Source organism: Sturnus vulgaris, chromosome 3 (assembly GCF_052056855.1).
Source record: "Sturnus vulgaris isolate bStuVul1 chromosome 3, bStuVul1.hap1, whole genome shotgun sequence".
NCBI lineage: Eukaryota > Metazoa > Chordata > Aves > Passeriformes > Sturnidae > Sturnus > Sturnus vulgaris.
Window position 1 is genome coordinate 93,508,029 of NC_142245.1, and position 25,429 is coordinate 93,533,457.

The window sequence follows — 25,429 nt, forward strand, 5'->3', positions numbered from 1 at the left end:
ACTTTGTTTTAGATTGATCTGCCTGTAAAGAAATCACCAGAAAGAATTAAATCTGGTTTAGGTGTAAAGCACCGTGCACATACGTCATCATACTGCATTCCTCTGTCATCTGAAATGGTTGGTTGATAAAAGGTAAGGTGCTTTATCATTATCCCTAGCACCTGGGAAATGGTCCAGTGTAAATTCAATCTCAGTGAATTATTAAAGGCATTTTAGGATTTGTGAACTTAATAATGGTATTTTGTGACTGTTCATTACTACTGCAATTTAATATTACTACAGAAATTGAGTTAAGAGACTAGTAGTCTGGTAACAGCTACGGGATATAATTTACAATCATGAAAGATAGCAAATCCACACTTTACTACTGTGTCAGCAGTGTTTTGTAAAACATGCTTAAAGAAGCTAATTAAACTTCATAAGGCCTTTTGTAGCATTATAATCTGTCATAAGCTTTAATTTAAGGAGCAACTTAAATGATATTCTGCTGTAGAAGTGCTTGATCTTACTTAAAATTGGAATATAGTTGTTTCCCAGAAGAAATATCTGTAATATTCTGACCCAAGTAATTGCTAAATGCATTACTTGTGAGTTTTAGCATTGCAGTGAATTAGACAAAGTGCTAACTTGCATTATGTTTAATTGATCTATAGTTAATTTATTCAGAAAAGAGCTGCTCACACTGAAAAAAAATAAATAAAATCAGACAGCCGTGTAATAGTAGGGAAGTAAATGTTCAGTGGTATGGAAGACAATAGCTGTTGCAGCAAGATAGCTTGTTGATATAGCAGTGTCAGGTGGCTGGAGTGTCCCTGGACTGGTACAATTTGGTGTAGTACTGACTTTGTTGAAGTCAAGATGCTTTCATCACCTTTAGCAGGGACTTGAAACTTCACTGTGAAGAAAAATTACTAAAAAATAGGTTGAGTAATTGAGCAGTGCTTCCACACTTCTCTTGGTGCTCTGAAAATTAAACAGAGGGAAAGAATAAATCCTTCATGTACCTTTAGATGTTACTTAGGACACCGTGAATGTTGTTGAATCCCTACAATCCACCCAGCACAGGCACAAGCAGTGTTTGACAAGGTGCTTTCTCTCCAGTTGGCTGCTGGTTCTTTCTGCAATGTACTGTCGTATCTAATGAATAAATAATTTAGAGTCATCTTTAACTCAGGCTCATAGAAAATTCAACCTTCTTTTCCAAAAAAACTTTCACAGATTAGGAGCTGTAGACTTCTCTGAATAAATAAATCTGTTTACAAATTAATTCCTTTCAACCTAGTACTTTCATGAAGCTTTTGCTGTCAAACTGTCCTGGCTCATTATATTCCCAGCTTTCACTACACATGCTAAGCCTATAATTATTATAGTTGAAGCCATAGTTTGTTTTTTAAATTGTATATTGTTCTTCATAACCAAATCTTGCTTAGGCAGTCAAATTCTGCATTTGTGGTACTTCCTTTTAGTCTTGCCTATTGTCGAGATATGCAAAGTTATTTCTCCTTGCGTTATTTTGCCTACCGAGAATTTTTAAAGTTCTGATTAGAATTGTGAGGATTTTTTTTCTTGAACTATTTATTTTTTCAAGCCAGAAGCTCTTGTTTTCTTGTTGTGTTAGAAGAGTTGTCATTTTATCTATCTTTCCAAAGGAAAAAACATAATAAAGAAAAGGCAAAATGAGTTAAAATGTATCTGTGTTTGACAGTGATAATTGAATGATTGAAACCTAGCAGCTTTTATTTTGGCTTGCTAAGTTCCAGTGTCATCTCATTTTACTGTCATCTCATAATATTTTGAAATATCCTGATGAAATCTGACAAATTCTTTCATGAAAATATATAGTGAACAGACATTATCGTTCAATGACTTCCTTAAGATAACTATTCTTATAGCAAAAATCTTTTCAGTAAGTAATCTGTAGAATTTAGTCATAGTTCTTTGTTCCTATAACTAATGATGGTATTGCAGAAGAAACCCCCAATTACTAAAGAAGTAAACCTATCAATTTTTTCTAACACATGAATCACCCATCTTGGAGATTTTTCCACTGTTCCGAAGGTATTTTGCCTCAGTGTTTTCAGACCTGAATATTTTTATGAGATTTTTTTATTGTCTGGAGGTTTTTAATGCCTTCCTAACTTTCTTTTCGGATTCTTGAAAGCCATTTGGAAACACTAATTACCATTATTTCTCAGCTACTGCTTTCTATCTGTGATATGCCCTGTATACTACAAAATGTACCATGTGCATTTTGATCACAATTTCTGCTGAAGTAGCAATGTCAATTTTACTCCTCCAAAGACAGAAATTGGAATGTTATTTGTGGTGAAATCTTTTGCATGAGACAAGCAGGTTTCTCTAGGCTTGAGTCGAGCAACAGCCTAATGACCCACATGGAATAGCTGTGTCAAAAGTTACTTCAATTTTTTAGAGAAAAGAACACTTAAAAAACCCATATTTTGTCATTGTAAGGAATTATGGGTGCTTTCTTCTCTCCATGCTGGGGGGTGGTTCAACTTTTCACAGGAGAAAAAATTTTCCCAGGGAAGGAATAAATTAAAAATAAATCAGAATAAGTTCATGATAGCATTGTGTCCAATGTGTAAAGTAATTACTTTCACAAGCCAATTAACTTTAATAGACTGTCCCACTGTTCCCTTATCTCCTTAGCTGACCTGTCTATTGAAGCTTTCTATAAACTTAGCACTCTATTCATATAGCTGCAAACAATTTGAGGCTGCTGTTATTGGTTAATTTAGAATCTAAACCTGATTTAATTGCAAGGAATTTTAATGAAATGTTCAGGGTGGCAGGAAGGAAAGAGGAACACATAATTTATATGTTTTTTTCCTGCGATGAAGAGGTAGCAAAATATAGTGAACTTACACTGATGAAAATGATGTGTTTAATGAAGAAAACAGACAATGAAGGGCAATAGAATATCCAACTGAAAATTTCAGCAGTGATAAAGAAATGATGGCAGGAACATGTGTGCAGTAATGTACTTTTGCATGCTGTTGGCACTTTGAAACTGTCCGCGGATATTATTTAATCAAAATTCATTGACATTTGATAAGAGTTAAGGACTGCTTTGAAAAAAAGTATGTTTTTTTTTAGGAGACACAGTAGCAAAACTTTTATACGATTATGCTTTGGATTGAAAGTTAACTACTAATAAACAAGCTTAAAAATCTTGAGAATGCAGTGGATGCAACGTGCTCCAGAGTCAAGGATAACTCTACACAAAAGATCCTGTACATCCAGATTCTTCTCAATACATATTTTAAATTATTTATATTGAGTCAAGACAGTATTTGTGGAAGAGGTTTTTGTTCTTTATTGAACTATCTATACACCATGATTTTTTTTTAATAATAATATATTTCTGGCTGTTCTGCAATATAAATATTGTTTTTAGAATGCTCTATTTTATCTTATAATTAGGTTTTTTTACTTGTATTGCTAAAGTAAGTTCTCCGAGTGTAACATATCCAGTGTATGCAGTGTACCTTGCAAAGCAGTATGTGGAGCTTCAAAATATGTGAAAATTTGGTGGAACAGTAAATTACTCATCAATTACTCAGCAATTAAAAATAGCTGGCTTGCTATCTAGCCATGCTATTCAGTGTGCTGGCTTTAAAGGCTTTTCCTGTTAGGCCCAGTTAAAATACCTATGTCATGATGTTCACACTTGGTAGCATTGTTTTTGCTTGCCAGAGGACATCTGGCTGTTAGAAAGAGATAACACTGCTACCTTCACTGGTAACCCTAAAATATCCCTGAAAGGGCATGGAGAAAGGCTTAATTCAGGAAATATTGCATATCAAAAATCCATGCTCATTTCCCACGCACCAAGACTGGTTGACTAAAGGAACAGAAATACATTTGGATGCATCGAGAAAATATACATTTACTATAGAAAGAGAACACAAAAGCAACTTGCCTCCTGGTAGATGTAGTGTATCTGCACAATGTTACTGAGACAAGAATCTAGTTCACAACAGGTATATCATGAAGCAATAAGCAAAATGAATACATTTTGTGTTCAGATTTAAAAGTAAGTAGACATTCATCTGGCTTCCAGTATATATGCTATTGTAAACAGCTATTATGTGGTTGTACTCCGTTTACCATTTGGTGAGATTTGCTCTCTCCCACCCCACTTTTCACCGAAGAGAATCAACATGGCAAATAACTTTAAATTGGCATGAGCATTAAGTCCCCTGAAAATAAAACTGTTTTAATTATGTTGGAATCAGAATTCCCACGGCATTTCTTTGGAAAACACATCTTAGGAAGCATGTTTTTTCTTACTTTTGTCAGATATTTAAGATTTTCTGTGGCCATGGGACTTCCTTTGTTTATTTGTTTTTATTTGGAAATGCAACCATCATATAATTCAGAGAGTCATATCTAAAAAAAAATAGAATGCATCTGTCACCTGATACTCTATGAGGCCACGTGTCAACAGGGTATCGAGACCATGTATAACAGGCCACGTGCAAGTAAGTTTGATTTGGGGGGACATTTAATTTTGGAGTAAATGTGTATTATTTGAGCAAAGACTTGTCCTATTGCTTATTTTGTCTTCTGTGACATCTGGGAGATACCAGTAATCCAATTCATATTACTCCTTCTTAACAAACTACCAAGTAGTAAATCCTGAAACCCTGCAATTGTTCCTTTCTTTACACAGTAACAATATTTTAAAGTAAAATATAGCAGCTGCATAGAATGGAAAAATTTTCTATCTGTTTGGGGAAGTTCTGTTGTCCTATTTAAGTTCCTCATTGTTAGGCTGGAATTTTGTCCAAACAAGTTACAGCCAACATTTTCTGTCCAACTGTCATATGTACTCTTTGTCACATTCTACTGCTGATACAGCCCAGACATTTTATTTCATTATAATTTCAAATAAGGGAGGGTTGTGATGGTGGATACCCAAATGTCAATTCCCATTAAGTACGGGAGTTTCATGATCCTTCGTGTTTACAGTTATTTCCTCATAGTTACCAAACAGTATTTTGGAGGGAACAACACAGTTTTTTGTTTGTTTTTAACCAGTTCCTTAAATTTCTGTGTACAGACAAATTAGGAAGACAAAACAAACCAAGCAAAAGCTAAACCAAAACAGAGCTAGTAGAGAATATATTAATAGAAAATTGTGTTGTTCTCCATTAGCTTTATTATTGGGGTAAAGCTTGTGTTTTAAGTGGAAACAGTTACTTTTTGACACCTAAGGATGGCTTAAGAAAACAAAAAGAGGTTTTTACTTAATTATACAACTGTAAGTGCAAAATAGTATGGTCAATGTAACGAGAACAAGTTTAAAATGAAGATGAGTCAATTTGCTTGGCAAGATATAGTAAAGATGTAAACACTTACCTTAGCTCTCTATCTAATCCAAGTACAAACAACACCAACAAGGTTAACTTTTATCACTTGAGAGTATCAATGAAACACATACCATCACTGAAATAAGGAAATGTGGCCGTTTTTGTCTAACTCAGTGCTTAACATCCTTGGGGAAAAAAAGCGATAGACCTGCACAAAGCTTCCATCCCAAGAAAAAACTTTTATTTTAGAATTACTAATAATATCAATTGAACAGTTAGGGTTGTGCCTACGTGGTAGGTTGGTTTACTTGTTTGTTTATAATGTTTCCAACACTGTCATTGCTTTGCTGCAGTCATGCCAGTGTTTCATCCAAGGAGTATACTTGCTGATGACACTGAAGTTTTCAAATTCTTTATCCAAATTTAGAACTACGTCCACATGAAGGTACAAAACAATACAACTTTTGAAGATACTACTTGTCAGCATCTTAACAACCACATTGTGTTACACAGTGAATAGAATAAACATTAAAACTTGTAACACAAAATTTCTCTTTGCAGTGTTCTCAGACAGAAACATTTTATAGTACTTTTGATGGACATGAAGAAACTCCTAATGCCAGATGGAACCAATATTGAATTCCTTGTGCAGTGAGCTTGCATCAGGAACTCAGTATTGATCAGGGATTTTCAGAACTGCATCCTAATTTGGTAATAATCAGTCCATAAAAACTGATCTGAGATTGCGTGGTCTTTTCAGCCAGATAAAGGCTGCACTGATTATTAACATTGACATATTAGACATAGAATGTACCTGGAAATACAATAGTAGTTGTAGTAGCTCTATCAAGGACAGCTTGGTCTAGATATAATTTCTTTTTTAATAGTCTCTATTTTTCTTTAAATATAAATGTCTTTAATAAGTAATATAATATATTCTAAAAGTAAGTTAATTTTTCTGAAGTTGCATCTATGAGTCATTTTTGATGGAGAATGCATTTCTACTAGCTCTGTTTCACTCACAGGAAGAAAGATGAGTAATCTTTCACCCAGCACATTTCAAAAATAAAAGAGTTAAAAGGTAAATGACATTATTATCAGATAATGGAGAGTTAAAATAGGAAAACATTAAACAAGTGAAACAATTAAATTCCATTTCAATGTACAACATTTAGAGTTTGGGGTTTTTTTTGAAATAGAGTAGTTTGAGTTGGAAAGGACCTGCAGAGGACATCTAGTGTAACCCCTCCACAAGCAGCAGGGACAGCTTCAACTCAATCAGGTTGCTTAAAGCCCCATCCATTTTATCTTGAATGTTTCCAGGAATGGGATAGCCACCACTTCTCACACATCTGTGTGAGTGCTTCACCAGCCTTATTGTAAAAAATTTCTTCCTTTTATCTAATCTAAACTGACCCTCCTTCACCTTCAAACCATCACCCCTTGTCTAATTGCAACAGGCCTAGCAAAAAAGTTCAGCCTTGTAGTAATTATGCCAGGACAGTCAACTGGCATGAACACCAGTCTTTTATTAAAAATTTTTCATGCTTTCTTTCAATGGACTTGTCTGAACCACCTCTGACTCCTTTCCCCATAGGCAGCTCCACACAGCTCTGATTCCTTCTCTCCTCTCTTCTACATGACTGGCTAACCCCAAGCTGTCCCTTACCCGGCCACCTACCCCTGTCTGCCCCTCACACAGCCTCTTCTTAACCTACCTGTCCCCTGCATGGCCACATGTCCCTTACCTCCCCACAGCCAGCAGACTCTGGGTCTCAGGCTCCACCTGTACCTTGTGGCCAGCTGCCCCACTCTTTTATAACACCCAACTCATTGTGCAGGCAAGGCTGTTTCCACTCCTCAGTAATCGGTTCAGCTGCAATTCACTGGGAAAGATTGCCTTCTGCACTACCCTTACAAACTATCTTCCCACATGCCCTCATCTTTCTTAGGCTCTCTTCAAGGTGTTCTGGGGCATTCTCTTCTCCAGGCTGGACAAGCCCAGCTCTCTCAGCTGTCATCACAGGAGAGGTGCTCCCTGTTCATGGCCACACTAACACGTCTGTGTTTTTATGCCAGGGACCCACATCTGTTTGAAGTCTGATAAAGTTTTTAAGAGGAAGTGCATGAAGATTTTTTTTTTCTTTTCTGGTGGTGGTGGTGATTTTCTTGGATTTTTTTTTCCAAGAAACTAAAGTAAGCCGTGTACGGATTTATCCCTGGAAGACCTGCAATTCTGTCTATTAGCAACTCCTTTTCACCCAAGTCTGCAAGTGGGAGCCAATGTGTTTTTTTCTTTTACCAGATATAGTTTAAATCTATTAAGATAACAGGATTTCATTGATTTATGGTGTAAGAGATTAATAATAGAGAATAATAAAAGGAGATAAACAATTATTTCCCTTACTTTTTATTATCTAACATGTCAGATAGATTGATCCTAAACTCATCCCCAATAGTCACTTCAGAAAGGCACAGTCTAAAAGAGATCTTAAAAATATTCTCACTGTCATCTTTTAGAGACTGTTGCAGAAAATCTCCACATTTGGACTGAGATTTTAAATACAGAAATCCGTGGAGGTTTTTCTTAGAACAGACAATGTAATTTCTGCAAATGAAAGTCTAAGAAAAAAACTCATGAAGTATTACTTCCAATGACTTTTTAAATCAGTTTTTTCCCCCCTAGATTTCTGTTTTTCATTAGTTATTTTATAATAAAGCCAAATAGGATATTTAAAACCTTTCATTAAAACAAAAAACAGAACAACTCATCCAATATAAAATATATAATGGAGAACAGTTACTCAAGTAATGAAGCTAAATTAATTGCATGGAATGGAAAAACATTTTTCAATTCATTATATTTGTATATTCATTTTTATTTATTTTGAAAATCTTATAGTAGCAACCACAAATGAAAAAATATTATAGAGCAGCACAGAACAGTCTTTCTCAACACAGAATTACAGTAGGTACCTGATGTGGTTAAAAATCTTCTATTGAATACTTTGATGTACCTAAAAAAAACCTGCTATGGATATTGTTTTTATATCATTTAAGTGAGTTTTTCAGAACAGTTATAATAAGGTTGATAGTTACTGGCCATTGAGTCATACATCTGCTTTTTTGCATTGCATCTTGTTAGATCTTAATCCTCTCCTAGTGACTTACAATAATTGAATGTTAAAAAAATAAAAAAAATTAAAATTGGCTATTCCTGTTTAGATGAGCGTTTTCTGAATTTTATTGAAGAATTTAAATGGGTCACTAAAGAATTTGTTCAAGGATTAATACAGTAAAACGTGAAGAGATTTTACAGAACTTCTTTTTTTACAGAACACAGTAAAAATGTGGAGTTTTCAGAAAGTTAGCAAGAATGCCTGTCTGAATAATTGCAGTGAAAACACTATAACTTCAGTTCTCATAAACAGAATACTATGTGTGCTATAAGACCTTCATTTTATCATTTCAGCTATTAATAATTACACTCGGCTATGGAACAACTTTTAAAGCAGAATTTTATCTCTGAATTACTCAATTACTATATATTTGTAGCAGTAAAAATGCTTTCAATTTAGTTTTATACTTGTTCAATTGTGAGATTGTTTCAATTATTTGTTTCCCTTCAGGATAGCTGCCATTTTAACCTCAGGATCCTACGTATATCTTCTCTGGCTCTGGATATAGAACTCCTTGAATGTTATAGAAAGGTGGTTTGCAGAACTCAGGGCCTGGGTGGAATATCACTGTATTAAACAATAAAATCTAATTGATTATGGTGTCCTAGAACTTAATGTTCTAGTTTTACTGGACAATGAAAGCCATATATCAGAAAGAACCCTAGACATATAAGGAATTATTGTTCACTTATGCATCAGCTTGAGAGTGGTAATAATCTTCCAAAGGAACAACATTCAGAGTGCCATGGAATATTGTCATTATGATGTTAAATATCACAACAGTAATCAAGAAAAATATTTGCTATCACTGTTGAATCATCAAACCAAGATGTTCTTAATAAAACTCTTTTCCAAACACCAGTTGCAAAACATAAACAGCTCTTGCCTTTGGCTTTAATGTCTAGCCAAGCACAAAGTATGTGCAAGTATCACATGCAGTGTGAAGTATGTCAAAATACACACAAAAAGCTGGGTTCTTTTCTGCACAAAATTTGCCTTTGGAGAATAAAGTTCTGAGTTATGTCATGCCCCGTAAGCTGAATTACAAATGCATCTATATGCCTTGGGTGATGCTCAGGTGTTTATACTTACTGATCTCTTCACCACAGCTCTTGCATTCCAAGGTGAGATTCATTTCCAACTCATGTGGAAGTCTAAAATATCTCAAATGACATGTACTCCCAGAATACTTACTCCTCTCCATTGTCTATAAAAGGAACTTCTCACAGATGGAGACCACTCACTGCCAACAACTGAAATTAGATAAGATGAAGCCTTATCTCTCCTCATTTCACTAGGCCAAAGGGCTTTTAAGCATACATGTAGACTGCTGAGACAACATAAGGAACTTCAGCTATATCTTGGGACAGTATGATTTGAATATGTTTTAGGAAAATATATAAAATTTTCGCTTACATTTCCATTTTTACCTGTCTGGCAATGGCCTTGCTACTTAAAACTTTATTTGTTTAAGAGAAAAAGAAAATATATGGCCTTAAAGAATTTTATATTATTATCCTAATTTTGTTTTAAATAAGTTGTCAGCCTTTTCCAATATAACTGCTAAAAAGTGCCATGAGAAGGGAACAAAGTTAGCAAGCAATATTTTGTCAGATTCTGCATAAAATTTTCAAAATTCATTATCACAAAAAAAGTAATTATCTTATTTTTCTCTCATTAAGAATCATTCCATATGAAACATACATCTAAAATGTTTACTGGACAGTGTTTCTTTATAATATAATGAAGTTAGTAATGAGCTTAATGAATGTAATAACTACTCAGTAATGCCACATAAAACAGTTATGGAACATAGTCTTTTATTTAATGTTGGTTTATTTCATTTTGAAGAGAAATTTTCATTGCATGCTTTAATTTATTAATCATTAAATCTTCTACTCTCAATGTGAAGGGTAACAGCAAATTTTAAAAAATATTGGATTTTTAGACTACACAGGTGAAAGTATCTGAATCATTGAAATTGACAATGTCATGGTAACACCTTATTCTTGGACTTATTCCCTTACTCATCTGTGTTTTCCTTTCTTTCATTCTATCTACACTCATCAATTCTGTTTCATTAGAGCTTTTTTCTTAGACCGAGACCAACATAAGTATTTGCTATTAAATTTTCTGGCAAATTCCTTGTGGTCCATCAGGACTTAAGATGTTTGTCAATTATTTTCCTTTACAACTAGTGCTGTCTGTATTACTAGTAGTCATTAGTTTTCCTGACTCACCTGGAAACAGCTCTGTCAGTCTCATTGAGCTTCCCAGGGACATATCCAGTTATCCTGACCAATTCTCAGGAGAGCTTCTAGGGGTACTTAGCAAGCTAAGATTTGCTAAGTCTCCTATATCTTCAAGTTAGGGTGAAAAAATGCTCACCCAAAACCATATCCATTGATTTAAATTCATTCTTGTCCCAGGCAGTAATAAGGTACAACCCAAATGGAAGTATTTATTCACAGTGTCTAGTATAGCAACTCATGGTTAAGGAAGTAGGCAGAGAAAAATCATGCTGGATCTAATTATTTTAAATAAGAAACACCTCGTACTGCCTCTCTCTCTTTCTACCTCTCCCCATTTCTGAACCTTGAATAAATCTGTAGATTATGTTAGCTGTTACAAACAATGTCTTATTTGAAATACAATGTAAAGAAGACAGGATCTACACTTTTCATGTTAAACTGATATTTCTTATTTAGGAGATAACCTGTTCTCAGTTAAGCATAATAAGTATTGTTTCATTTCATTGGTATTCTAAATAGTCTAAATTGTTAGGTTATTTATCCCTTTTTGTATCCCTAATTTATATTCATCTAGAAATTCTTCTTTTCCCCAAGTCATGACCTCCAGCTCCATTTCACTTTGCTTTTCTTGTGCTCCTGACACTGAATTTGTGCCAGCTCTGACTAGTTTCTCTTTTCCAGGAGCAATTTAATTCACTAAAATGACACACCAGTGTCTCACCTGGAGGGATTGGGGAGGCAAAGATAATTTTTTTCCGTTATAGTCTTTAAATAAAATCACAGAAATTCCAACAAGAATCCAAGTTGATACATGCAAGAAAAGAGTAGTAAATGCAGGAGGAGGAAGAACAGAAAATAACATCACACTTCTTTTAGGCAGCAGCTGCTTGTCAGAGCATCTCATGCCTTTGAAGCTGCAGTTGCAGTGTGCATGTTTCAGCATTGAACCCTCTAACACGGCTTAGAAAGCTACACATTTACATACAGCTAATGCAGCTCATCACTTGCTCTCAGTTAATACCAGATACAACCTGGGCCGTCTTGCTATGACAATGAGTTTGAGGTAATAAAACTCGAACATACTTTTTTAATATATCTATACTAAATATACATATTTACATATAGAATATAGATAATACAGAGAGACTATATCCTATATCTGCACAGACATGCATAGACATTTTCTTCATTTATTTGCTGCAATAATCATACTTTACACCTTGAAAAACTAACTCCCATTATTTTGTCAATTAGTGAGTGATGATCCTTGAAAATTCTTGTTTAGACCTGTATCTACAGGCACATTCATAGAAATATTTAAGCTGAGAGGATTGAAAAATAGAAGATTTCAGCTCTCAGCTGAAAATTAGGGTACATTTTCTTTCTTCATTTCCTAACCCAGAGACCTGTTATGGAAACTCATAAATGTTTGTCCTCGTTTCAGCCAGGACAGAGTTAATATTTTTGCATTAATAATAGAGATCATGGTTGTGGGCATGCCAATGAAGTTATTTTGGACTGCAGGGCTTTGTTGAGGGTAGGAATAAGGGACTTTGACTTCCAAAAAGAAGACCATGGTTTCTGGGTGAAAAATGTGTTGGCATTGTCTGCAGTTGTCCATTGCCTTCGGGTTCCTGTGAGCATTTTTGTATATGAATCACCCTCTTCTTTGTATACTTTTGCTACTAGTATTGTTGCTGTTGCTGTTCCTATTTCGTTGCTGTTTTCAGTAAATTGTTCTTATTTCAACACATAATCTAGCACTTTTTGTGCCTCCAGTTCTCAACTCCATCCCACTGGGGTGGGAGGGGAAGAAGAAGGGGGAAGTGAGTAAGGAATAGCATATTTTGGAGTCTTGGTGGGAGAAATAAATTGGGGAATACCATTCCTAGACCATGACAATATTTTACACTATTTCAAAAATAAATAGATAAATAAATAAATAAACATATTATAGGGAATAGAAATACTTGTGTGGTTAAGTGAATATAGAAATAGTAGAAGTATTCAAAACTGATGCATGATAGGCTTTGTTGAAGCACTTCAGTGCTTTTTTTCTTAATCTGAACTGGTACTTACAGAGTGTGCAATTTTGAATTTTATTTTGTTTAGACTCAATTTTATTCTATTTTACTGTATTTTTTAACAAATATTACTTCAACTATATAGATAATTGGCTTAATACAAAATGGGGAAACCACAAATTAGCTAAATTAGAAGGATAAGCACGATTAGAAGGATAAATTAGCAGGATAAGGGTAGATGAGTTGACAAAACCCACTCATTACTTCCTGCATTTTCATTCAGTGTCAGTCATTTTGTAAGATAAAATTTTCTGTTATAAAACAATGCCAAGAACCTTGTAAAAGAAACAAAATTTGGTTTATTTCTTCAGACAAAAGCATTAATTATTTTATTAACACATCCAAAATAAAAATGAAAATTACACCTCTCTAGAGTTCTCTTAATTAAATGTAAAATAGTTTTGTTATACCTGAATTTGAGTCAAACAATAACTACTGGAAAATCTTAACTAGAGAAAAAATATTTCAGTGGCAATCCTGCTAGTAATAATTTTGATAAAGAGTATCACAATCCCTTGGTAATGCAATAGACTTCAAAGGACATTCTGCTTCTATACCTGACATACTATACATAAGGAAAACATTACTCCTTCAAGCCTGCATGAAACAGAATGTCTTATTACTTGCATAAACAGTAGATTAGTGTCTGTGTGAAGAAATGATGGAATAAGAAGAGAAATTAAACATTACTTGAAGTAGTTTAACATGAAAAAGTTTGTCTGCAGCTCACAGTGATTAACAGAGAGTTTCCTCTGCTGTCTCTGATCCTGCAGCAGCCTGGCTGCCTTCAGATTTAGAAGGATAATAGCTGGCATTGTTTAATTATTTCACATTATCTCATGTAAGATGCAGTGTTTGCCAGCAGAGGTGTAGTATGATACTAATATAACTACAGAGCTCTAAAAACCTGGCCCTTTAATTCTTTATGATGCTGGACAGGCAGAGGAATTCCCTGCAAATCTGTCTTGTTCAGTAGAGCACAGTGCAACACCTAGTATGCAAAAATTAGTGATTTTAGGTTCCATGTACAATTCTCATTCTAAGACCTCAGGTAAATACACTATCTTACAATGTTATTTGAAAACTTATTTTCTGTTTGTTTCTTTTCTTCCCACAAGATTGCTATTTAATATGTCACTGAGTGTTTGATACTCAGTGAATAAACAGCTATTTAATGTTTTTTTTCAGTGCATGGCCTCAAATACTGTTAAGCCCAGAACATTCAAATATGTCACTTGTCCAAGTGACACTTGACAGTTTTAACCCCCTGATCCTAGAAAATAAAGTCCTGGCTGCCATCAGTATAGGAGGTGAAAACTCAACACTCCACAAGTCAAACCAACTATTTCCAGAAAATGCATAAAGAACATTATTTTTATATATATGTGTTTGTGCTTGAACAACTTGAAGTAATTTAGATTAGATATCACTTCTATCCAAGGCTAGGGCAGATTTTTAAGACTATCTATACTAGGCTTTAAAATAAATTCCAAAAATGCATTACATTTTTCATAGTGGAGGCAGAATTCAAATATAACTGACAAATTTAATTTCTTTTCTATTACTTCTCATAGAATAAATGTCTTCAGCTAAAAGGAACAGAGAAACTTTCAATATTCTTTTTAGAAGGCACTGGAGAAATCCTTAATAGAGATCAAAGCATGAAATCTTTTAAAGAGAACTTTGATATTAAGAAATATAGGGGGTTTTATCTTATCTGAATAATTTGTCTGATACAAAGTGGTTCCAAGCCTTCATCTGATTTTATATTTAACACCGAATCTGAGCTAAAATTAGTCTACCTATATTCATATGCAACAGGACAGAACTAGGTATATGCACTTGAAATAAAGATAACTGCTTTAGTTGCACCTTTGCTTTCGTAGCAACCTACCAGCACAAGTCCTGGCACCTCAGAAGGGGTGGTCACATTCCCAATGCCTATTGGGACTCTGTGGTTTACAGAGCTGCCTGCATGGCTCCCATGGGAGCATACATCAGTCATGGGCAGAACAGCTTCAATATGAGTGTGGTGAGGCACTGGAACAGTCTGTCCAGAGAAGCTGTGGTGTCCCCATGCCTTGGAGTGCTCAAGGTCACATTAAATGGGTCTTTGGGCAACCTGGGCTACTGAAAGCTACCTGCTTTGGGCAACCTGGGCTACTGAAAGCTACCTGCTTACCTATGGCAGGAGGCTGCAACCAGATGATCTTTAAGGTTCCTTCCAACTCAAACCATTCTATGATTCCAAGATCCCATTGTTTTCTGTTGTTTTAAACTTAAATAGTATGGTAAACTTAAATAGTAATAAGTAAACTTAAATAGAAATTGATATGAAGTGCCACCGTTCAATTTACTAATATGGACATAACCAAACTGCTTGTTTTCCATAAATATTCTACTAATATATAAAGGCAGCATGTAAGAGTAAAGGCTACACTGTCAGAGGAATCACACGTGGTAAAACCAGCACACATATGGACACTTAGTCACAAACTGTGGTACATGATGCACCTCTCAGCTGGCAAAGCCCAGAAGAAATTTTTCTTTGGGGGACTGGAAGGGATCATTCCATCTGGAGAATGTGACCTTGAGAATGTGTTGAGCAGTAGTGTCCAGCCTCTCTATTGGTGAACTAGAGCACCTAAGTTGTAAGCACATTCTCCAGCCATGGACTTGCATTTTGTATACCAGAAAAACAAACGTGTTCTAGGAACATGTCCCTCACATTGTGTCTTTTGTTGTAAGTATAATATTCCAGTTTGTGGGACTGGAATCTAACTCTCTCTGACATTACTTATTTTTACTTTTCTCATAGGATTATAGGGAGATTTGAGACTGTTTAGAACCTTGAAGAGTTCACATAAACATGAAAATATCTTGTGTATTGTGCGTCTTGGAAAAACAAGATTATAAATAAAAATGAAATTTCTCTGATGTAGTTTGTATGTCCTAAGCAGAAAAAATAATCCATTAAGAATGTCTATATTTCAATATGCTGGTCTTGTTCTGCTGCAGAAGAAAAAGGGATTCAGCCATGGTTCTAACTAGGCTTCTCCAAAATCATTATTTCTGAACATGATGAGTTTCCTAGTAATCTGGAATATTTAATGAAACTCTGATATCTCATACTGTGATGAAGAAAAAGCATCTATATATATTGATTAATTTTGGAGGGAGACTAAATCCCATCTCTAAAATGAGATTAAAACCTTATTTTATTATTTTTCAGCTCAAAAAATATGTACTGTGTCTACTCTAGTACTGGCAAATCTACCTTCACGCAGATGATATTTTAGCTGAGAATTTCTGATATTCATCAGTTTGACTTTTGTTTCAAGTAATCAACATTTTTGGAAAAGAGAAAATTAGTTTTGTGTAGTTCTCCAGAGTTATTCAGGGAAAACAAAATAAAAAATTAAAAAAAGGGTAAAATTTGAAATCTGGAGCATGGTTATGCAAAACAAAAAAAAAGTTTACCAAAAAAAAGTTTACCATCTGGTAAACTAAGACATGAATTTACATCATATTAGGTTCTCTGTGGTAGTTACTCCATTAACAGATGGTGTAGTGTCATGAATGACAATGGAAACATCCAATGTGGTCTAAGGGCCTGTTTCCTGTATTACAAAAGTTCTTTGTGCACTTTTTTCATACCCAAGGTTTTTTTTTTTGTTTTTTTTTTGTTTTTTTTTGTTTGTTTGTTTGTTTGTTTGTTTGTTTTTTTATTAAATGTGGGTTGGTCTTAACATACACAAAGTCAGTTCTACCAGTATAGTTATGTACTAATAATTTACCACCCAAACTTAAAATTAGCTAGTGTCCATAACCTTTGTTTAACACTTCTTAATATTTGAGATTTGACTTCCTATGAGGTAACTACCACAGCAGGGAGTCAGATTATGAGATCTTGTCATAACTAAATAGGCTCATTTTTTGCTGAATGTTTTGACATGTGCATGCACACCTATATTTGTGTGCACACACACTCTCACAAGACTGCTTTTCTTCTTTAATTCATGAAAAATGGTTTGGAAATACAAGTTTTAATCATAAAATGGATAGCTGCAATAAGGAAAAAAAATCTCTATATTTTTCTCAACACAATAGTTACTTAACTGGTAATACATTGAGATTAAATGACAGCAAATCATTGTGTATTTTGAGGTTTAGGGGGGAAGTTCTCTTTTACGTGGTGTACACATGAATTTTTTTTAATATTAGATTTTTTTTTCTTTTTCCAGGTTGAGTGGTATGAATCTACCTTCTCCAGTTATCAGCAGTAAGAACTGGTTGCGACTCCATTTTACGTCTGATAGCAATCACCGACGAAAGGGATTTAATGCTCAGTTTCAAGGTAGGAAACCTATAAAAGCACGCCTAAAAACCCTTTACCTTTCTAAAGTCGTAGTGGAATTTGATAATTATGTTTAAATATCACAGTCACAGTAAAAAGCTGACTCTTTATTACTATATTACTACTGCTCTTACACTGATTATCTGTTTTCTCTGTGTGAACAGACATCTCTAGGGATTTACTTTCAGAAAAAGTATGTGTGCTTCTCAATGCAGTTTGCTCTAAATATGTATTTGCTTCCTTACTTTTTTTACAATGAATTTCTTTTCAGTCAGTCTGATCTTTGCTTTAAAAACATGCCTGGAATGCAGCTTGCAGAAAGTCAATTCCACACAAAGGCAGGCTCCTGTCTAAACATTGTCTTCCTTCATTATTCAAAATCTAACACTTATCCAGAAGCTACATTCATCGTTTGGAAATTTGACTCAACCATAGTATAGTACAGATTATATTTCAGGCTCCTGAATATATTTGCATTTACAACTTCAAAAGAAGACACGAGGATGTCAGTGTTGCTGTCATTTCTACTTATGTTCATGTAGATACTTTTTTAAATGCAATTTTTTAGAATGGATTCTTTATTGATTTTTTGTGCTTTATAAATCATTACTCAAGATGAAGGACATGGTAGTAATATTGAAAATAGAAAAGCTTCTTAATTTATCTGTGCTTTTAAATTCTGCATTATATAAGCTGTTTCAACCCTTTTACACCCCACAGCATCAAATCCTTTAAGAGTTTAGTCATTTGTGTTTTTTCACTGAAACTGTGAGACCTCTATCATTTTTGAAATGACAAATACATTGCAACAATATATTTCTGGTGACTATGCCATGTATGTGCAACAAAACATTTACTATATATAGTTCTTTTAGTTTTCAAAATATTTTCAATATTTCAGAAAAAAGAAAGTCCGAAATTTCATTTCATTTTGGCAGCTCAGCATGAGGATCTGATTCTTTGCACTTACCACTTATTTTTTTCCACAGTTTACCAAAGATGCATATATAATACCACTGCTGTGGACTATGAATGTAAATGCACTGCTTATGTTAACTCTGTGTCTTAAGCCTGTTAATTGAGGACCACAAAAACAATGATTCATCCTGCTGATGGACCAGAAAACTATGAATCAACAGAATAACAAGGGGGAAGTTTGAGATGATGTAAAATACACTGGAAAATATTGCTTGTTCTTCTTCAATATATATTATCTCTAGACAAATATTAACCAAGTACTTAAAACTTTTGGGAAATATTTGGGGAGATTGTTATTTCAGATGTGTCTCTCTAGATCTGCATAATACATCAGATATTATGTATAAGTGTAAACTTCCCTGATGTAGAATATACATTGAATGACATGTGGAAGTATCTTATTTCAATACTAATTCTTGCAATTACAGAAATTTCCTTTCTAATTTAAATCGTTATTTTGAATTACAGGTTTATAAAATTTGCTGTATTAATCAAAGATTTCTGAATTATATGAGAGATCATGAATTACATAGCTATCTATCTTATCAGGCTCAATTGCAATAAATAAATTCCTATTTTAGTGATATAAACATAAACTATGTTAAAACATAGGAGAAAGATTTCGAGATACATAGGATAAAAATTCATAGTGGTATAAAAATTAAATTAATCTAACAGCTTCATTAAGTCCTTTTTATTACACAGCATTAATAATTATAATATATATGTATTTGAAAACTAAGCAGAAGTAACAATATTTTTAGGTAGTCTACTAGTGCTACAAATTGCACAATAGTGGAGGTTGCAAGAGACCTCTGGAGCTCATCTAGTCCAGTGTCCTTCTCTAAAAACCTAACCTAAATCAAGCTTAAATCAAGTTCTAAATCAGAACTATGTCAGGTGAGTTTTGAATACCTCCAATATCACAGATTTTCTGGGCAACCAATGCCAGTGTTTACCCTCAGAGTAAAAAGGTTTTCATTTTTTTGTAAGTGGGATTTCCTGAGTTTCAATCTGTTCTTATTGCTTCCTGTGTTGTGAATAGATATCATCATGAAGACTCTTTCTCCAGCTTCTTTACACCCTCTCATCTCACAGGTTTTAATGCACACCAATAAGATCCACCCCAATCCCCCCAAGCCATCTCTTCTCTGGGCTAAAATGTTCCACCTCTCTGAGCTTCTCCCTTATGTTTTTGTTTTCAGAAACTTATTTCTGCTAAAATTCAACAGCCTTGACAGATATTTCCATCTTAGGTACTTCTCTCAAGTTAAAAAATTATTTGAACTGATCAGGAAACAAAACAACCTAAGTCTTGTGACATCCACGACTTTGTTTTCAGGCACAAAACCTAGCAGGGAAAGGATGCCTCCAATGTCTGATTGTCTCCAGACACAATCCTTGTATTTGTCCTCTGAGGCAAATCCTGCATTGCAGTCTATATGATTCTGAGACATTCCAAGAAACATTTTGCTTATGGGCAACTGTTCCCAATAGTTTAAATAGACTGTTCCAGAATTGCTCCAATGTAGTTGGGATCGATGTGTTGATATATTGAGCTATCCTGTCGTTGAGACATGTAAAGTAAATGTACAGACTTTTTAATGGAACCATTTAACACTCACTTTACTAATAGATGAGTCCCCATTACCAGACCAAACTGAAGGAATCTTTGTGATTGTTTTAATTTCCCAGAAATTCTAAATCTTGGGCAACTGTCCTCAGGGAATTTGGGACTGTACTTTCTAATGTTACTTAACTGCTTTCTCCTGTTGCTGCTTGCTAGAAAAAATACTTCTTTAAAGTCAGGCTGTGTTGTCTCTTTGTGACTGCTTGCTTGGTTCATTCATGCGTGTGCAGTGAAGATGTATAAATGTGCTGCACAAGAACAATAGTCCATTGTTTCAGGAAAATAGAAAATTCAGTAATTTTAATTGCAGTCCTTAAATATTAAATGAAAACAGCCTTTGCGCTTTGCCAGATAGTAATTTATTGTGTTTGAGAGTCCTTATATAGACTTTTGTGGTAGCTGTCAGGTGTAAATGTTATTCACAAAACAAAATCACAAGGTATTCTGCAAAAGGGGTAGCTTGTCCACCTGCAGATTACATTATAAAGACTGTGGTAGGTTGACGCTGGCTGGATGACAGGTGAGCAGTCATTCACTCCTCCACCTCACCAGGACAAATAAGAGAAAATATTATTGAGATAAGGACAGCAAAGCATCACTTGCCAGTTACTGTCATGAGCAAAACAGGCTCAACCCTCACATATTCTTATGCCTTTCTCTGGCTGCTATTAATGCTGCACAGTGACTTTTTTCCTTCTTAAATGTTATTCCATCACTGATGTGCTCAGCCTTTGCCAATGTCAGGTCTGTCTTGGAACCACCTGCTTTTGATCCTATTGGACACGAAGGAAGCTTCTGGCAGCTCTTCACAGAAGGCAACCCTGCAGCACCCCTACCTCCCCCAAAAAGCTGCCACTCAAACTCAGTGCACAATTTTTTTTGACATTTTTATATTTTTACTATAAATCTATTTAAATATATTTGTTCTGATCTCACACACCTCTTCTGGTTTCACTGGGAATTAGACTAAAAAAGACTGGAGTTCCTCAGTCCTGAAAGTCACTGCAGATAGGGCCTCTACATAGGACATGGTCACACAAGCATAATGACCAGCCCCTGCTTACATGCAACCATCCCCTGCCATTTTTATTCCTGTATTTTTACATATCTATTTCTTCCCAAGCCAGTTTAATCCATCCCTTTCCCTGATGTTTGTTCCTTCCCAAAATACTCCATAACTAGCCCAATGCAATACCAAAATGCTCTTCCCTTTTACTCCACAATGAGCTCTGTATCCCTGAGCAGGGCTCCTCCTGGGTCTCTGAAGTGACTGGAGAGCTCTTAGAGTGAGCTGTGCCCCAGCCCTTGGTGCTGGGTCTCACCAGGGACAGCCCTGGGTAGAGGTTGGGTTTTTGTGTTGGTTCCCCCACTTGGCCAGGACCCTCTGCATTTCTTCTGCACTCGTGGTGATGGATCTAGGGTGGTTGGGGAAAGGCCAGGGTGAGGTGGCATTTGTCTCACCCATCCCCTGTATGTCCCTGTGCTCCTCTGTGTGTGCACAGGTGAGCTTTTTATTGCCTTACTGTCCTGGTTGCAGAAGGAGCAGACCCTATATCCATGTGGGGAGGACCAGGTTGCTGTTCTATACCAGCCATATCATTGATGGGAGGGATGGTTTTGGGGGCCAGAAAAGGTTGAGTGCACCCCCAGAAGCACCTCAGTTTGCCTCTCCATTGGGGAGGTTGTTGAGATCAACTCTTTTGGGATTGTCCTCTGCTGTTGCTGCTCATGCCCATCCTATTTCTCGTGGCTTGGAGACATGGTAAAGCCACTGTGTCTCCAAGACATGGTGCTGACAAAAGTGGGACTGCCATGTTGTGGAGTCAAAACTCCAGCAGAGCCAGCGTGGTGCAGCACTGGAAGCAGTCATGCAGAATCAAGTCCAGCTTCTGAACCAGCAGTGTGGCATGACACAGACAATCTGGCTTTCAGGGCTTTGTCCACCATTGTTTCCCATTGTCTTGGGCTCAGGGACAGGAAGAATCAACCAAAGGAAGTGGCACCAGCTTGTCTTTGTCCCAGGGGCTGCGTGGATGTGACCTATGGGGAAAGTCCACCATCCTTTGTCCCAGCAGCCACATGGAACTAAGGCAAGGTGGTGAACACCTGTGGTGTGTAAAGCACCTTCTTTTTTTTTATACTTTTGTTATTGATATTGTTGCTGTTACTGTATGTTCCTTATTCCATTACTTTATTTTATTTTTATTTATATTAATATTTATTTCTATTATTCCTTTTATTTTCTCAACCCATAGTCTCTTTCTTTATCTTCCTCTTACTGGAAAGGGTGAGGGGAAGGGGAGTGGCTTATTTGGAGCTTAATTTGCATCTGGGGTTAAATCCCCACACTAACTACCACATCTAGTAGTGTCACTGGCTTTTCGAAAGGAAAGGGAGGTAGCATAACACACCTCTTTGAGCAACAATGGGATAAGAAACTTGTTTTCCTGGTCAGAATTCAGATTATCAGACTTTTTATATAGTTAGCATACAGATCCTTTAATTACTCTTTTCTCCTCATATTAAATTAACATCATGTTTATTATCATCTTACCATAGCTATATTATTGCTGTAACTTGGCCTTTTTCAGTAAGTCAGAACAAATACTAACAAACAGTCAATTTAATTTTCTTTTCTTTGTTTGATCTTTTATCAGGCAAACAGTATTATTATAATTGATTTCCTTAAAATATTGGAACTACCAATTAGATTTAAATCTATGCATAATTAATTTATGTGTTCAGCAATTTTTCCAGATATTTCCATCTTGTATTTTTAGCAATATTTAGTGCTCCGTTTTTAACATGGTCAAGAAAACCTACTCTCTGGTATAAAAAAAATTAACACTGTATTAGAATTGCACATTTTAATGCATCAAATAAATATAGTTTTAAAATACTTTGCAAGCTGAATTTATAAATAGAATATTGTAGTGTAAAAAGTGAATCCAAATGATTGGTGTTTGGATTTCTTCTTGAATCCTATTTATTGTCCCATTTTTCATTAGATTAGAGTAGAAGTTTTAAGAAAAATTAAAAATATTAAAAATTAATTAGGTATAGAGTGAAGGACTTGTTTTGGTATTTGTTGTTTTTTCCTCTCCACACATCCTATGTTGTTTTCATTTGATTTTTTGTATTCTGATGTTGATTTCATCAATAAAAATATTTATGTCCCAATTTCTCTGTGTTTACCTGTGGATTTTTTTCGTAGTTTCTGAGTTTCTAGTCAGAAGGTGGCACGGTGTTGAATGGCCCTGAAAACCACCAGAAAAAATTACATTGCAGTGACATGCTCTGCCTTGTCTTCTTCATGTATGGCAGACTTTGGTCTCATGGAAATGAACTCTCACAGTAGATATCATTGGATATAGTTCTTGTTCTGCCTTGTTCCTTGGTGGCACTGCCATGGGGGGAAAGATGTTACAGTCATTTAGTTATGAACTTCTTTTTTTAATTTTTTTTAAATCCCTCTACCCTCACCTATGGTAATACATGAATATCCTTTGCATATTCAGTGGGAGTTGCAGAGCATGCAACTTTTGATTTGTCTTGTGCCAGTGCCTCATAAATGTGTAAATTCCTCAGAGGTGAAGTATCATTAACAGGCTAACTAGGAGATGAAAACCTAGCACTTCCCAGAAACAAAGCTTATCAATGTACACAGAATGACTTAAAAAGTGTAATAAAGAATCCCATGCTTTTTTTTGTGTATTTACAGTATGCACAGTATGCTTGTTTAGCTTTTGCTTATTGCCAGAACAATAGAAAGGTTTTTTAAAATATTTTTTGTCTTCTTTTTAGGAAGAAAGAACCTCACAATACCTTTAATTATACAGCTAAAACTGATCTGCTTAAGTAAAATATTTATTTCAAAATTCATAGAAATAGAACAGAATAAGAAAGCTTCCAAAGGAAAACATAATTAATGGCTGGGTTTACTTTCACTCTGTTGCAGAGTGTTTCAAATAAAGCATTCTATTTTTGGCGAGTTTCAGAGAGGTTCAAGATAGTATTAGGTATTTTGATAATTACGTACCACAAGTTATCTATCTCTTGTGTTTAACTACATTCAGTAATTCAGGATTTAGCAAACAGATAATCCTGAAGTCAAACAAAGAATATAATAGAGGCTGCTGAAATAAATGTATACTAATGGAAAACCATGAGTGAAATAATGTAAATCAACTTGCAGTTGCTAATTCTTTCAATGTATTTTATTAATTCACGAAGTCTACCTATAAATGCTTGTCTGTCCTTTCTACATATTCCTTAAAATGCTAGATTTTATGTTTTAAATAAGTGAAAAGAATTTGCAGTGTTTCCTTGATGCATGGTACTTTTAGTCAGAGGTTTCATTTAGAATTGTTACTCAGAGTAAATTTAGAAAGAAAATTAGTAAAAGCAATTGATAAAATCAAGAGCCAGAAAAACCTATTATTTTCTAGCTCTTAAGTGATGCTGAATAGACTTTTCCTTTAAATGGTATTGAGACAATAATTTATGTTTTATTACATTTTAAGAGAGTAAACCAGTCTCGATATGAAAACATCAACAAGGAGATAATCCACCATCTTTCTTGACCATTCTTTTCAGTGGTTAATAGAACCACTGTTAAATATGTAGTCCAGTACTGCCACAGTAATATTTCTTTCTTAAGTGTCTAGTAAAATGTTGCTAAACAGGCTCTGACGTAGCTGCCTCATGATATCAGCACTAAGAAGATGCCAATTTAGCAGCAGCAATTTAGACTTCAGCCATTTCTTGGCATGGTGTTACCCTCCTCAGAACTATTCAAAAGACTATGGTTGAAGTGGCATTCAAACAAGAAACTGAGTAGTTCTCATTTTATGACTTATTTGATTTATTTTTAGAGACAGTTCCTACAAGCTACTATCCAGTGTGTTCTGCAATGCCTTATATTCATAGAGTAAATTGTGTTGATACAATTTTTCAGAACTGTGGAGAATATCTGTAGTCACTCAAGACCTGATACCTGCTGGACTGGTTTTATTATGATATATCATACATTGAAAGCACAAAGTAGCTAAGGCAGTCCATAAGGGCAAGGGGCCAGCTAGGAGACATAGAGAAGGTTAATGGAAAACAAATGGCTGTGCTCCTTTTTAAACCTGCACAACCTGTGTCAGCTTATACAAATAGAATGAGAAAGATTTGTGTAAAAATCTATTGTGACACCAATTTATCTTGGTGCATTTTATTCACTAGTACTGCATGCAGAGATTTCCAGCACAGGGAGCAGGTGGAAGGTCTGATAGTGACAGGCAGTACTTTACTGAATTGATGGAACAAGGAAGCCAAATGATCATGAACCTACAGCTTTTACAGGTTCATAGTAGTCAGGCCATATAGTAGAAACATTTGTGCCTGCTGTGAAACTCTCTGGAGTTATAATACCGATTAGTAGGGAAGATTTTGAAAGCTGTTAGTGAGAGAAACACTTGGACAGTGTATTAGATGGAATACTCTTCAGGCAGGGAATAGAGAAAAAGAAAAATGACAGACTATTCCAAAGAGTTCGTTTAAACTAGAGATCCTATAGAAGAATTGTGATGCTTCTGTGAAAAGTCAAGTGGGCAGATGAGAGGAAAA

The 25,429-nt window shown here is 35.1% G+C and overlaps 1 protein-coding gene across 2 annotated transcripts in view; it reads left to right on the plus strand.

Moving 5' to 3' along the window:
• CSMD1 (CUB and Sushi multiple domains 1) overlaps positions 1 to 25,429 on the plus strand; it is a 1,072,714-nt gene that overhangs the window by 658,967 nt on the left and 388,318 nt on the right. For both annotated transcript variants that reach the window (XM_014869526.2, XM_088162298.1), the window contains exon 6: positions 17,096 to 17,208. In XM_014869526.2, the coding sequence (XP_014725012.1) occupies positions 17,096 to 17,208 (113 nt within the window). The remainder of the gene's footprint in view (positions 1 to 17,095; positions 17,209 to 25,429) is intronic.